This window comes from Chiloscyllium punctatum, chromosome 24 (genome assembly GCF_047496795.1).
Source record: "Chiloscyllium punctatum isolate Juve2018m chromosome 24, sChiPun1.3, whole genome shotgun sequence".
NCBI classification, from domain to species: Eukaryota; Metazoa; Chordata; class Chondrichthyes; order Orectolobiformes; family Hemiscylliidae; genus Chiloscyllium; species Chiloscyllium punctatum.
In genome coordinates this window covers 76,512,662-76,527,232 of record NC_092762.1, presented here as the reverse complement: position 1 = coordinate 76,527,232, position 14,571 = coordinate 76,512,662, and the positions used below count along the sequence as shown (strand labels likewise).

Below are 14,571 nucleotides of genomic sequence, written 5' to 3'. Positions count from 1 at the left end.
TCCAGAGAAAAGATCCAAACACATGCAAGTTATTATTGCTTTTAAAAATAGTCACAAAAATAAAAGTTTTAAATATGAATCATAGGATACTTGGTTCAGCATCAAATGTTAATAGTTTTTGTTTTATTCCTTAAAAAAATAAGATAAATTTCTAGATTCCTTAGATCACACTCAGTGGTTCCAGTGAGATTTATTAGCACGTCATCCAATATCAATTAAATAAATCTAGTTCAGTTAATTTTATGGAAATTTAATTATGGGTTACCCATAGCCAAAGAACAGCATTGAAACCTGAATCTACAATGGGAAATTCCTGGTGGATTTGTATCGCACACATCAGAAAATTGTGAACCAGCTAAATGAACAGACAACAAACCATTGGCTTTCATGAGATTCTTGATTCTACTAACTTCTTCTGCTCCAGTAATGAACCTTGTGTAAAAAGTTATGCCTTGTTTCAATTTTTGCAATGCGTTCCCGAACAGAGTGTAACCAGGGCTAGAAAACATTGCACTTTTAAGGAGAGCAGAGGCCATCAATTTCCCTGTACATTTGAAACTATTTTCTAATTGTACTACTTAGTGTCTATATAGATCAGTGGAGACTGGACAACTGAAAGCACTCAAGCATGAGTTTGATAGGTTTTTGATTGAAAAGGCAGTTGATGTGGGATATTCAGAAATGTGGAGTCAAGATCACAATCAGATCCACCATGATCTTTTCAAATGGCAGAGCTGGGTCAATAGGCCGAATGGCCTACTCTTGTTCTTATTTCTTGTGATCTTACTAAAAATAATTACCAGGATTTGTCAATTTCTCCAAGTACCATGTCCTATTTGAATTCTTTGAATCTGGTTCAGTCATGCCTTCTGCTCCCCAAGCTAAATTAATGAATAAACAGCAGAGGAGATGAGAAAAGTAGGAAATGAGGGGGAGAGAAGGAGAGGACCAGAAAATGAGAGAGGGATGACAGAGAGAAAGGTTGAGTAGGAGAGGCAGTGAAAGAAACGTGAGGGATGCAACCAGTACCAGGACAGGAAGCTAGATTAGGGCCCAATAACTGGGCAGAAGAGAGGGCCTTTGTACTCAAGTTGGGTGCAGGGGTAGAAAGGGGTATCTCAGAGCTCTGGTCCAGGAGCACAGTGGGAGCCATGATTTCTGTCCACTATCCTGGATCGAATGAGGATTGTGAATGAGGTAGGTCTGTGGAAGAGACGGTAACAGTGAAAAGAAAGAAAGCAGATGAGATGAATCTTTTCAGTCCAGTTTTGGTTTTGCTACCATGAACAACTAAAGTCAAAATGACAGCAAAAATGAGAAAGGAATTGAATCATAGGATCCCTATAGTGTGGAATCAGGCTTCTTGGCCACACCAACCCTGTGAACAGTATCCCACCCAGACCCATCTTCCTATCTTATCCCTATTACCCTGCGTTGGAGCCACTGGTTACAAAAGCTCAACAACATCTCTTCTTCCTCAGGCAGCTGAGGAAATTTGGCACGACGGTGAATATCCTTGCCAACTTTTATAGATGTGCCATCAAGAGCATTCTGTCTGGACTTACCACTACCTGGTATGGCAACTGTACCATTCAAGATCGGAGATGGTTACAGAGAGTGGTGAACTCAGCCCAGACAATCACAAAGGCTAACCTCCCTTCGATGGAATCCATCTACCAGGCCCGCTGTCAAGGAAAGGGCACCAACATTTTCAAAAGTCCACCCACCTTGACAACCTCTACAACCTTTACCATCAGGGAGAACGTACAGAGGCCTGAGCACATACACCAGCCAGTTTCAAAACAGTTTCTATCCTACTGTTGTTAGAATACTGAATGGACTCAGACGCTTAACCTGTACCTGTGTTTTTGTTTTTGCCACTATTTACCTATTATTTCCTGTCTATGCTATTTAACTCTGTGATCTGCCTGTATTGCTCGCAAGACAAAGTTTTTCACTATGCCTCGGTACACGTGACAATAAATTCAGTTCAAGTCATTTTCCAAGGCCAATCCACCTAACCTGCACATCTTTGGATTGTGGGAGGAAACCAGAGCACACTCATACAGACACAGGGAGAGCATGCAAACTCCACACAGACAGTTGCCTCAAGGTGGAATTGAACCTGGTTCATTGGTACTGTGAGGCAGCAGTATTAACCGCTGAGCCACTGTGCTGTTCTGAGGCTAGATTAGGCTCCAATAACTGGGGCTCATTAGAAGAAAGGATAGAAAAAGAATGAGAGGAAAAAAGGAATGAAATGGAGAGAGGTGGAAATAAAACACATTAAAAATTACATTGCTGGGCTGAATTTCAAACTCCCTAGCAAAGCATACTTTAGTTATTGTGTGAGTTAGCAGCAGACACATGGAAAATTAGATATAAAACATAATCGCATCACTGAACAATATGTTTCTCTCATTTTAGAAATATTGATGACCTCCATTCTATTTTACTCTATTCATGACAATTAGCAAACAAATGAGAGCGATTAAAGAGGTTATTTTGCTAACGTCTTTTGCTAATATTATTGAGCAAGGATCTTGTAGCTTCAATAACTTGTAATTTTCTTCTCTTTCCCACAAAGTGATTTCAGCCTACCTTAACGAGACCTGATGCATGTTAAATGAATACTCATTGATGCCTGTTGTTGGTACTCGAACCCTCAAGACATCTTGGTCTGTTGGGATGTAAGCACTGGCTGCAATACGATCAATGTCTGTCAGGTAACTGCAAAAGAAATGAACAGACCCCTGTGAGTTAGAATGGAAAGGAAGAATGAGTAGACTTGTGTCCTCAAATTACAGCACTGAAGTACGTTAATATAGACTGTCTGTTCAAGGGAGGGAACTACAGGAAAGATATATCATTAAGATCTCCCAATTTGGGTCATTTGATCTCCAAAGTGCACAGTACCAGGCAATTTCCCATTTCTTCTTGATGTAAGCATCTGAGAAATGGCCTGAGTTGGTGATTCTATACAGAAACTGTTCATCAATAATTTTAAAAGAGAGATTGTTTAACAGGAGTAAATATGAACTTTCACTAAGAAGTTAAAACATTTCAAATCTGAGAACCAAATCCTCATATTGTTTTGGTTGGGGGCGGGATTATAGGTGGCGAAGTCTTGGGGATGAAACTGGGACTTAAAATTTCAAAAAAACCTGGAACCTGAAACCATCTAGTCACCAACAAGCCAGCTTCTGGTTTAATACTACCAAAGATCACGATATAATAGAGAGGCTTAGTGATCCAGCAACTGATGCATCAGATGTAAATTCTGCAGTTCTGCCATATCCAATGATGCATGCTGGTGGGTGATTTAAGCTCCCAATTAGAGGAAGAGACTCCACAAATGACCCATTCTCAATGACAGGGGTAACACTTTACCTGGGTGTAGAAATAAAAACCCCAAAGAACTGCAGATGCTGGTAATCAGAAATAAAGACAGAAATTGCTGGAGAATCTCAGCCCTGTAACCCTGCATTTCCCACGGCTAATCCACCTAGCCTGCACACCTTTGGACACTTTGAGCAATTTAGCATGGCCAATCCACCTAACCTGCACATCTTTGGCAACGTCTGTGGAGAGAAAGCAGAGTCCAGTGGCCCTTCTGCTGACCTTTCTTTTTTCCATTCTGAATAAGGGTCACTGGACCCAAAAGGTTAACTCTGTTCTTTCTCCACAGATTCTGCCAAATCAACTGAGTTTTCCCAGCAATTTCAGTTTTTACCTCTGTTTAAAAGATCAGGCAACCATCTTCAACCAAGAGTGCTGACTATTTGACCATTTCGGCCTCCCCCAGAAGTCCTAGCATCATAAATGCTGATAATCTCTCAATTTGATTCACTCCATGTGATGACTGAGGATACTGGATACTACAAAGGCTATGAGTCCTTACAACATTTCAATGAATAGCACCAAGGACTAGAGCTCCAGAATTTGCCATGCCCTTAGCCAAGCTACAATGCTGGCACCTACACAAAGTGGAAAATGTCCTGGACACACAAAAAAAGCAGGACAAATCTAATCCCACCAATTATTGATGCAACAGTCCACTTTCAACCATCAGAGTGATGGAAAGGGTCATTGACAGTGCTATCAAGCAGCACCCATTCAGCAATAACCTGCTCACTGTTACTCAGTTTGGGTTCGGACAGGACCACTCAGCTCATGATCTGATTACAGCCTTCGCCCAAATATGGATAAAGGATCTGTATTCCAGAAGTGAGATGAAAACATCTACCTTCAACATCAAGGCAACATTTGAGGGAGTCTGGAATTGAGGAGTTAAAAAAGAAAGAACTGCATTTGCTGGAAATCTGAAACAAACAGTTCTGAAGACAATGTTTACTCTGCATTTTCTCCACGGATGTTGCCAGATCTTCTGTGCTTTGCTTACAATTTCTGGTTTCATGACAATAAAGAGCCAGAACAAATCTGAAATTAAAGGGTATTAGGGGAATATTCACCGTTGGTTGAAGTTGTACCTAGCACAAAGGAAGATGGTTGTGGTTGTTGAAGGTCAAGCATCTCAGCTCCAGGACATCTCTGCAGGAGTTCCTCAGGGTAGTGTCCAAAGCCAACTGCTTCATCATTGACCTTCCCTCCACTATTAGGTCAGAAATAAGGGGGATATTTGCTGATAATTAATCGTATAATTTACAGAATCATGTCAGGCTCCTCAGGTACCAAAACAGCCCGTGTCCATATGTAGCAAAACTACATAATGTCCAGGTTTGGTCAAAATAAGTGGCAAGTAACAGCCATGTCACACAAGTGCCAAGCAATCTCCTTCTCAAATGAGAGAATCTAACTATCTCACCCTGACATTCAATATACACATTGTGGGACCATGAAAAACTGAAATGAATGAGCCATATGAACACAGGGGCTACAAGAGTTGGACAATCTGCAGTGATAACTCACCTCCTGTCTCCTCAAAGTCAATTTACCATCTACAAGCCACAAGTCAGGAATGCGATGGAATACTCCCCATTTGCCTAGATGGATTCAGCTCTAACTCAAGAAGCTTGACACTATCCAGAACAAAGCAAGCCACTTGAGTACAGCCCCTGTCCAATCCACCACCTTCAACATGGCAGCAATGTGTCCCATCTATAAAGGTGTACAGCACCTCACAAAGGATATGCAGGACTATCCAACCAGCTCTACAACCTAGCAGGACAAGGGAAATAGATTCATGGGAACACCACCACCTGAATATTTTCCCCCAAGCCATGTGCAGTCCTGATATCACCATTGCATCATTAGCGTCAGGTCAAAGTCCCGGTACTCCCTATCTAGCAGCACTGTACCTACACCCCAAGGATTACAGCTGTTCAGAATGTAGGCTCTGCATTGCCTTCTCATAAGAAATCAGGAATGGGCAATAAATGTTGTTCAAAGCAGCAATGTCTAGAACCTATAGGAATTAAAGAAATGATTGAGAAGTGTAGGAGTCAATAGACCTGCACTTCACAGGTGAGTCCAATATTTAACTAGGCCTCTTAATGTAATAGCCATTTGGATTTAACTGTTAAGATCTAGGTTTGCGAGTTAACGGGGTGAGGGCGTCACTGGCTGGGCCAGCATTTATTGCCCATCGTAGAAGGCAGTTAAGAGTCAACCCCACTGCTTTGGGTATGGAGTCCAGGTAGACAGGATAGCGATCAGAGCATTGAGTATAGGAGTTATGATGTCATACTGCGGCTGTACAGGACATTAATTAGGCCACTTTCAGTTCTGGTCTCCCTGCTATAAAAAAGATGTTGCTAAACTTGAAAGGTTCAGAAAAGATTTACAAGGATATTGCTGGGTTTAGAGAGTTTGAGCTATGGGGATAGGCTGAATAGCTTGGCACTATTTTCCCTGAAGCATCGGAGGCTGAGGGGTGACCTTATTGAGGTTTATAAAATCATGAGGGGCATGGATAGGGTGAATAGCCAAGGTCTTTCCCCCAGAGTAGGGGAGTCCAAAGCTTGTGCAATCATCAGCAAACATCCTCACTTCTGATTTTATGATGGAGGAAAGGTCATTTCAGAAGGCAATTGAGGGACAACCACATCGCTGTGGGTCTGGAGTCACATGGAGACCAGACCAGGTGAGGATGGCAGTTTCCTTCCTGAAGGACACTAGTGAATTACATGGGTTTTTCCAATAATGGTTTCACGGTTATCAATAAATTCCAGATTTATTTTAATAGAATTCAAACTCCACCATCTGTCATGGCAGGATTTGAACCCAGGTCCCCAGAACATTAGCTGAGATTGTGGATTAATAATCTAGCAATAATACTAAAAAAGAGAAAATGCTGGAAAATCTGAGCAAGTCTGGCAGCATCTGTAACTTTGGCAAAGGGTCAGTTAGACTTGAAACGTCAGCTCTTTTCTCTCCTTACAGATGCTGCCAGACTTGCTCAGATTTTCCAGCATTTTCTCTTTTTTGGTTTCAGATTCCAGCATCTGTAGTAATTTGTTTTTATCTAACAATAATAATACTTGGCCATCACCTCCCCTTATGCAATCATGCAAAACAGCAACAGGCAATTCACCTTGTGGTACTCTCTAAGGCTTAAAAATCCCTCAAGGAATAAACAAATGACCAATTCCACAGCTTGGTGTGACTGCAGTTTATAATCCCTTTCAGCTAGTACTCCCATTGGCTGCTTCCCAACCTGTCACACCCAAGGCTCATGACACAGAGGTAACAGCACTGACTGACAGGAAATTTCTACAGGACTCCTAACTGTGTCATTATGGAATATTAATAAGGTGTTCTTGAAGAGCTGCCAATTGTTTAAATGAAGTGTGGGACAAAGATTGGAACAGGCGGCAAGCCAATTTAAAATCAGCTGTAATTTAGGCTGTATCTATGAACAGGGAAGTCCTGAGATGAAAATCCCATCTCTCATTTCCACTAGAAAGGATTAGGGGAAATTATTTCATACTGGCATGGAACAAGTTAGCACAGAAGAGCATTAAATTTCATAATATAATTCACTTCAAAAGGCAACCAGGTGTAATTCTGAAGACTGCTGAGATAGAGAGAGAAAGTGGAGAAAGCGAGGACTGCAGATGCTGGCGATCAGTCGAAGAGTGTGGTGCTGGAAAAGCACAGCGGTCAGGCAGTATCCGAGAAGCAGGAGAATCGATGTTTTGGGCATAAGCTCTTCATCAGGATTTCGCTTTGGGCATAAGTCCTTCCTGACAAAGGGCTTATGCGCGAACATTGACTGTCCTGCTCCTCGGATGCTACCTGACCAGGTGTGTTTTTCCAGCACCACACTCTTCGACTGCTGGGATAGAGACCAACCAAGTGTCTGGGGTCTGAGACAAAGCAAAAATACAATGGAATTGTGAAAGCAAATTTCCCTGCTTTCCTCTACCATCCAAGTAAGCACAGACAAATGGAACTAATGTACAGTGATTGAGTTAACTCTCCTCTCTCCATCTCTACAGATTCTGCCCAATTTGCTGAGTTTCTCCAGTACTTTCTGTATGCATTGCAATGATTGGCACAATTGCGAACATTTAAGCGAATTCCTGAACAGGAGGGAACCTCTGAAAGGAAATTAAAATAACAAAGACTTACTAATTTGTAGAGTCAAGCAACTGGTACTCCCGACGTCGTTCATAACACATTCTCACTCCTGGATCATTCCATAAGCTTTTAATTGCATCTGCATGGTGCCTTTCAAGAGTAGTGATTTTATAGGCTTCTAAATCCTTTATTACCTGAGACTTTTCCTGTGAATTAAATAGGAATGCAAATTGTAGCACTAACACAGATTGGATTCCCTAAATTCAACAAGCTTTAAATGGCTACATAAATTGAAGTTAAACAGAAAGACCTGCTATAGCAACACGATTGATTATAGTGTGGCAAGTTTATATACGTAAAGCCACCTTAATTGTGGTGATGCGAATTTGTAATAGAGATATAAACATAACTGAATAGGTAACTTGAAAACTGGGATCAAATTAGGTCTGCCACTCTGGTCAATTATTCTTTGTCTCCTAATTATAATTACATTTGATTCAAAGATTAGTTATTTGTCATGAAAAATGTCACAGAATATTACTGAGCAATGAATATATAATCTTGCATCAGGAACACTGCTTTTCTTCCTTATATTCCTATTCCCATACACATGATGGAAACATCATGTGACAACATGGAGAATTACACTTGAGTTTGCAAAAATAACTGTTTCACAATGAAAAGTCTCACATACAGTGGGATGACTCCAAATGCCAATCTCACACAGAACCTGAACATTGCCCTTAACCTCTAATCTTGAAATCATTCTGATCCTCTTTTCACTTCTGCTGCTGAAATTCTGGTTCGTGGACCTTGTCAGGTTGAGATTCAATGGGGAGGCCTTTTCAACATTCACTTCCTTAGAAAGTAAAATCGAGTTTGGATGTATAACCAATGACCAATCCATTCCCACCACTCAAAGCCTTGTTAAACTTCAAGATGACCCTACACTACTCTAAACAGCTGCCTGAAGATCTGCCACTGTTCAACTGTCGGTTTGTCCAAAAATAAACCCTATTCACCCATCATTCTCATCCCAATTCACCACATTCCTCGTCTGTATTTACTTTATAAGCTCTTCAGTGTAATACACAGAGGCTCTGAAATTGGCTGTTGTATTAGCACAGTGCATAGCACTTGCAGCAATAGATTGAATTGTCATATGGTCGGGATCTATGGGGTACCTCACCTGGAAATGTTTTATTTCCTTACTAGAAGTTAATCCCTTACTGAAGGCTTGCTCAGTGGAATGCAGAGACACCACTTATTTCTCCACCCCTTTACCCAAAATCCATGCTTCATGGATGGGTCTAAGAACAAGAAGAGTTTCGAGGGATATGGGCCAAGTTCTAGGAAAGGGGACTACATTACTTTAGGACATCTGGTTGGCATGGATGATTTCTATGACTCTATGACTGCCATCACAGTAACAAGACTCTCAACACTAAGAAGATCATGAGTGAACCCAATCTTGTTGCTAATGAACATCTGCATGTGTAATTCCAATAAATGTTGCTGAAAAACAGACATTTTCTCTCTTATTAGCCAATATGGTGGTTAGTTGTTGTACCCATACCACTGCTCTAGTTGAATTTAGTTAACTCAGTGTTGACCGAGCCACAACCCTGCTTCAGCAACAGCGACTACATCACTCAACCTTTCAGGAGAATGTGTGAAATTAACTTTCAAGACCTAACAAAATGTGAGTGGGAATGACAAATACTTGACAAACAAGTCACATCTTTATTATGTTTAAGAAGTTCAATGCATGTGGTTAATATTATATGAGTTCTTTTTTCCATAAGAACTACAGTTATTCCCGTTCTGAATCTGCTGTTCTGTTTGCATTTTTACTTGTCAAGTCTATTCATGCATATTATTACACAATGTCAATGCAGTAAGGTTGAATATTTTTAGTCAACTGGTCAGACATGTTAGGACACATTTCTGGAGCAAGTCGGGCTTGAACCCAGATCTTCTGAAAGGATACTTCCACAAGGCCCTTTTTAGCAGTAAATTTGATTTTTAAAAATGTAACCTTATTTTCTAACCAACCTGCTCAGAGATGTTATTACACAGCTCCAGAGCGGGCTGGACTTGAACCCATGTTTCCTGGTTCAGGGATAGGGATACTATCACTATGCCATAAGAGGACCCCAAGCAATAAGTTTGCATAGATCTTGTTAATTGAAATCTGGTTCATTCCATTGTTTCTGAAATGCTTGACATTAAATATCTGACTAACACCCTCCACACAGCTGGAATATGAGGTAACGGTTATGCTCTACAGCTGGGCTATGAGATAGAATTTCCAGATCCTCTTCCATTACCATCAGTCTCCTCTCCATGGGAAGCTTACCATTCTGAACATGGGGAGCAGCACGCATATCAGAAGCTATCTGCGAGTGTAATCACTTTGTTTTAGCTAAAATTAAATCCATGGATACTGGGAATCTGAAGTAAATGAGCAGGTGAAAGTCGACAGAATTTGGAAAAAATAATGTTGGAATTCCCATTAAACTATCTCTCCTTCCCAAATGTTGGCTGATTTGGGGCATAAGCAATTCTTCCTTGTTAAAGAGAGGGTATAGGAAGTCCAAAGTAAAAAAGAACTCAATTTTAATTAAAAGGCTCTTTTTGCCTCAATCAAAATTTCTTGGTAATATTTTATGTTCAACAATGAATGTTGCTTCGTAAACAACCAGAAGCTTTTCAGAGTCCTTTTGTTTTTAGCTATTTAAATTCTTCAACAATTAACCAAAAATGTTTATCAAGATGTTAACAGAGAAATGTTTTTTGATCCAGTCTTCGGTATGATTAGATTACTTACAGTGTGGAAACAGGCCCTTCAGCCCAACAATTCCACACCAACCCTCCAAAGAGTAACTCACCAAGACCCATTCCCCTACATTTACCCCTTCACCTAACACTATGGGCAATTTAGCATGGCTAATTCACCTAACCTTCACATTTTTGGATTGTGGGAGAAAACTGGAGCACGCAGAGGAAACCCACGCAGACACGGGGAGAATGTGCAAACTCCACACAGACATTTGCTTGAGGCGGGAATTGAACCCAGGTCTCTGGCGTCGTGAGGCAGCAGGGCTAACCACTGTGCCACCGTGCCACCAAATGTATCTTAGGTATGGTATGTTATGTGGCCAAAAGAATTATTACTGTTTTTCAGAATCTAATACAAAAGCACAGATGAACAGAAAATTCCTTCACACACTGCCTTTTTCAGTCCAATTATCTACAGGAAGAATTTCACTTCCATTGTTCTATTACTAGTTTAGGAGATTTGCTTGGTCATCCTGTTTAATCACAAGCTGGTATCACCTTTGTTCCTGCCGTTAGTTTGTCACCAAAATTACATTCTATCACCACCAAAGCTGACCTTAGCTACACAGACTTGAAGGTGCCTTTGTGGATGCTCACTCACTATAGTGACTGTAACAATGTCAGTCAACTCGGCATCATGGAAGTTGTGTTCTCTCATTGGGGCAGTTAATCAGGTTCAATCAGGGAGCCCTGGCTGACATATAAAAAGGATGAGTGTCAGAGATACTGACACTCTGGTACCTGACTCTGAATGACGCAGTACAAAAGTCAAGGACTGTTCATGTGTAAATTAAGGATGACTTGGTGACAGGATACCAGCCTCTGTGGAGTTATTTCACTCGCCTCACACTGTATCTGCTCAAGACCAGACTCTTACTAAGGCTGAGTATATATTAGTTTTGAGGGAGAGTCCCAGGTCCAAGACACAACATAAATTTTGAAATGATCAAGTACAAATCAAATTTATCGGGGCTTAATGAATTACAGTACCACAATGCAAACAGAATATGTCATTAGAAAGAGGATAAGGATTTCGTTCCAGCCCGCGTTAAGAATTTTTATGGCACAAATTGAGGGGGACAAAAGATATGAAACTGACAATTGATTACAGGGTTATGAGGATGGAGAATGGAATGCAATGATAATGGGAGGCAGTGATCTAGTGGCAATGTCACTGCACTGATAATCTAGAGGCCTAGGTTATTGTTTAGGGGTTGTGGATTTGAATTTAAACATGGGAAATAATGAAATTTGAATTTCAAGAAAATCTGGAATTAAAAAGCTTGTCTCATGGTGACCATTGCTATAGTCATGGTGACCATGAAACTATGATCAATGGTTTTAAAAATCCATCTGGTTAACTCATGCACTTTAGGAAAGGAAATCTGCTAGCCAAAATGCAACTCTGGGTTCACAGAAATGTAGGTGACGCTTAAATGCCCGCTGGGATGTCTCTAACAAGAGTTTGAGGGTTAATTGGGTAAGGGTAATAGACACTAGCCAAGGTGGTGATGTCCACATCCCAGGAATAAGTATATACAGTAGAAACATACAGATTACATAGCCTGGTACACTGGAATATAGGCCAACGAGGATTAAACATAGCAAATGTGATCAGATAGAACCCCCTGTTGGTGAACAAGAATAGCATAGGAAATGTGGGCAATACAGGTACAGCAACTTCACACGAGGAGGGACTGCACCTTCTGTAGTTCGGATATCAACAAATAAATACTAAAGGAAAACAGGTAAAGATCACTTATTTTAAGTTAATTTATTGCTCTTTGAATGGAGATAACATATGTTTCATATCAGTGAGCATGGAAGGGAGACATCAACACTATCTGGTTCCAGAGCACTGATAACCTTTCAGGATGTTAAGTCTTTTAACTTTCCATAGTCTCCAACGTAATCGTTCTTACTGAATGGAATAATTCAGAAGTGAAGCAAGAATGGCTTTCCCTCCTAAAATGTGATTTCTGAAGCCTAACTGTTCCTGTATGGAACTTATAAGAGAAATACTTTATGAATAAGTCTCAAATGAAATATTTCCCTTTCTATCGCTCTTTCCACGCTGCTTGTTGTCACAGCTGATAAATGCTGGCTACCTGAACTAATACACTTTACTGGCAAAAGCAGATAGAGGATATATAGTGTGAAGTTACCTACTTGAGATTGTCTGGCAAGAAAATAATTTAGTCTGAGCAAATGCTTCATTCTGCCAAACAGATAATATTTCTGTCAGGATCCTGTTTCTTGTTGCACATACAATTTAATATTGAAACAAAATTGCCTGTTGTCACTGAGGTTCCCTGACCTCATCTTCCTCCTTTTTCTAACTACCTCTTGTTTATAGATACATTCTGCGGTGAAAAGCCATATCTTTAATGGTACATCATTCATTCCAAATGTTTAAGAAAACATTCTAATATTTTATCAAGGAACCTGTGCCATGAATCAAAATGCTGAACTTTCAAAACAAAATGTTTTTGAGGATGTGGGCCTTACTGTGAAGGCCTCGTTTATTGCTGACTCTAGTTGCCCTGACAGTGTGTTGATGGGCCTTCTCCATATGAACCACTGAACCACCCAGTGCTGATGGTCATGAGTCTCCAAAGGTGGTTCCAGACAAAGGATTCCAGGACAGTGACCAACACCAATAAAGGAACAGGAAGAATGCTGGGTGAGTGTAACCTGGGGATGATGGAGTTTCTGAGGTGCCCTTGTTCATCTTGGTGGAGACGTTATGTGGATGTGAGGGACTGTCGGAGCAACATTGGCAGGTACTCCTGTGCATTGTATAGAACACAGTGGCTCAGTGGTTAGCACTGCTGCCTCACAGAGCCAGGGTCCTAGGTTGGATTCCAGCCTCGGGCAACTGGTTGCGTGGCGTTTGCACATTCTCTTGGGGGAATGCATGGGTTTCCTCCAGGTGCTCCAGCTTCCTCTTACAGTCCAAAGATGTGCAAGTCAGGTAAATTGGCCATACTAAATTGCCCATAGTGTTAGTTGCATTAGTCAGAGAGAAATGGGTCTGTGTGGGTTACTCTTCGGAGGGTCGGTGTGGACTGGTTGAGCCAAATGGTCTGTTTCCACACTGTAGGTGCTGCTGTGCATCGTATAGATAAACATATCTATATAGCTATCTATACAGATAGATAAACTATATAAACATTGGCAATGGAACAGCTCGATGGATCCCATTGGCGGGGGCATCTGTAAATCAAACTGCTGAATATTGAGGCACTATAATGTTGGAGTGGCGGAGGCGGCAGGAGGGGGGAGGTAGGTCTGGCCCTTTAGCCAGCTCAGTGTGCCGAGCTGCTGTCTGCCTGTCTCAGGTAAACATTAAAAATCTCATGCAGCTATTTGAGAATCAGTCACCAGTTCTCTGAGTGTCTGGCCAACATTCCTCTTTCAAACAACACCAGAAACAAAAGATTAACTGTTCATTCATCATCTGTTGTTTGTGGGATGTTGATAGAAAGGAACAACTGCCAACTTTACCATTTGATCATACTTTTTCATTAATTTTGGCACCAATGCGATCTCTCAAAAGCTTTGGCTGGCAGAGAAGCCACTGGATTGACTTTAAGAATGAATCCTATTCCTGTTCTTATTTATTAGGTTACGATCCATAAGATGTAATGGAAACTGTTTAAGTGTAGACAGCAGAAACATCATTTCATAAAACAGGCAATCTAATCCCAATACATAACAATCAAAAATTAAAAGATTTACATTAGCCATTTTTAACATCATTCCTTTTATTCTCACCTTGTTCTCCTGCAGCTGATATTGTATATTCAATGTGTCCATAGCTCTGACAAGAGACTGTACTGCAGTGATAATGTTCTGAAAGACCAACTTTGCAAATGCTTTCCTGTCTTCCTCTGAGTATCCAGACCCATGGATGATTCTCATCTGTTTGATGAATGTGCTCTTGCCACTTTCTCCAGTGCCTGGTTTAAAAGAGACAGTGAGGTACAAATTAGAATCCTCAACTGTGACAGATCACAGAAACCAGCCAGAAGCGGCTGGGAGCAGCAGTGCATTGTTCTGTTATATCATCTTGCACACAAATTTGCTACATGGTGAGTCCCTGGTTTCAGAGACAAGCTGACGTTGGAAAGACATGGCCAGAAAGGAAGGTGTTTGTCAACGGAAAGCAAAGGGATTGGAAGTTCA

The 14,571-nt window shown here is 40.9% G+C and overlaps 1 protein-coding gene across 2 annotated transcripts in view; it reads right to left on the bottom strand.

Moving 5' to 3' along the window:
* LOC140494710 (guanine nucleotide-binding protein subunit alpha-14-like) overlaps positions 1-14,571 on the bottom strand; it is an 88,335-nt gene that overhangs the window by 20,224 nt on the left and 53,540 nt on the right. For both annotated transcript variants that reach the window (XM_072594223.1, XM_072594224.1), the window contains exons 2-4: positions 14,161-14,345; positions 7,594-7,748; positions 2,602-2,730 (exon numbers count right to left, since the gene is read on the bottom strand). In XM_072594223.1, the coding sequence (XP_072450324.1) occupies positions 2,602-2,730; positions 7,594-7,748; positions 14,161-14,345 (469 nt within the window). The remainder of the gene's footprint in view (positions 1-2,601; positions 2,731-7,593; positions 7,749-14,160; positions 14,346-14,571) is intronic.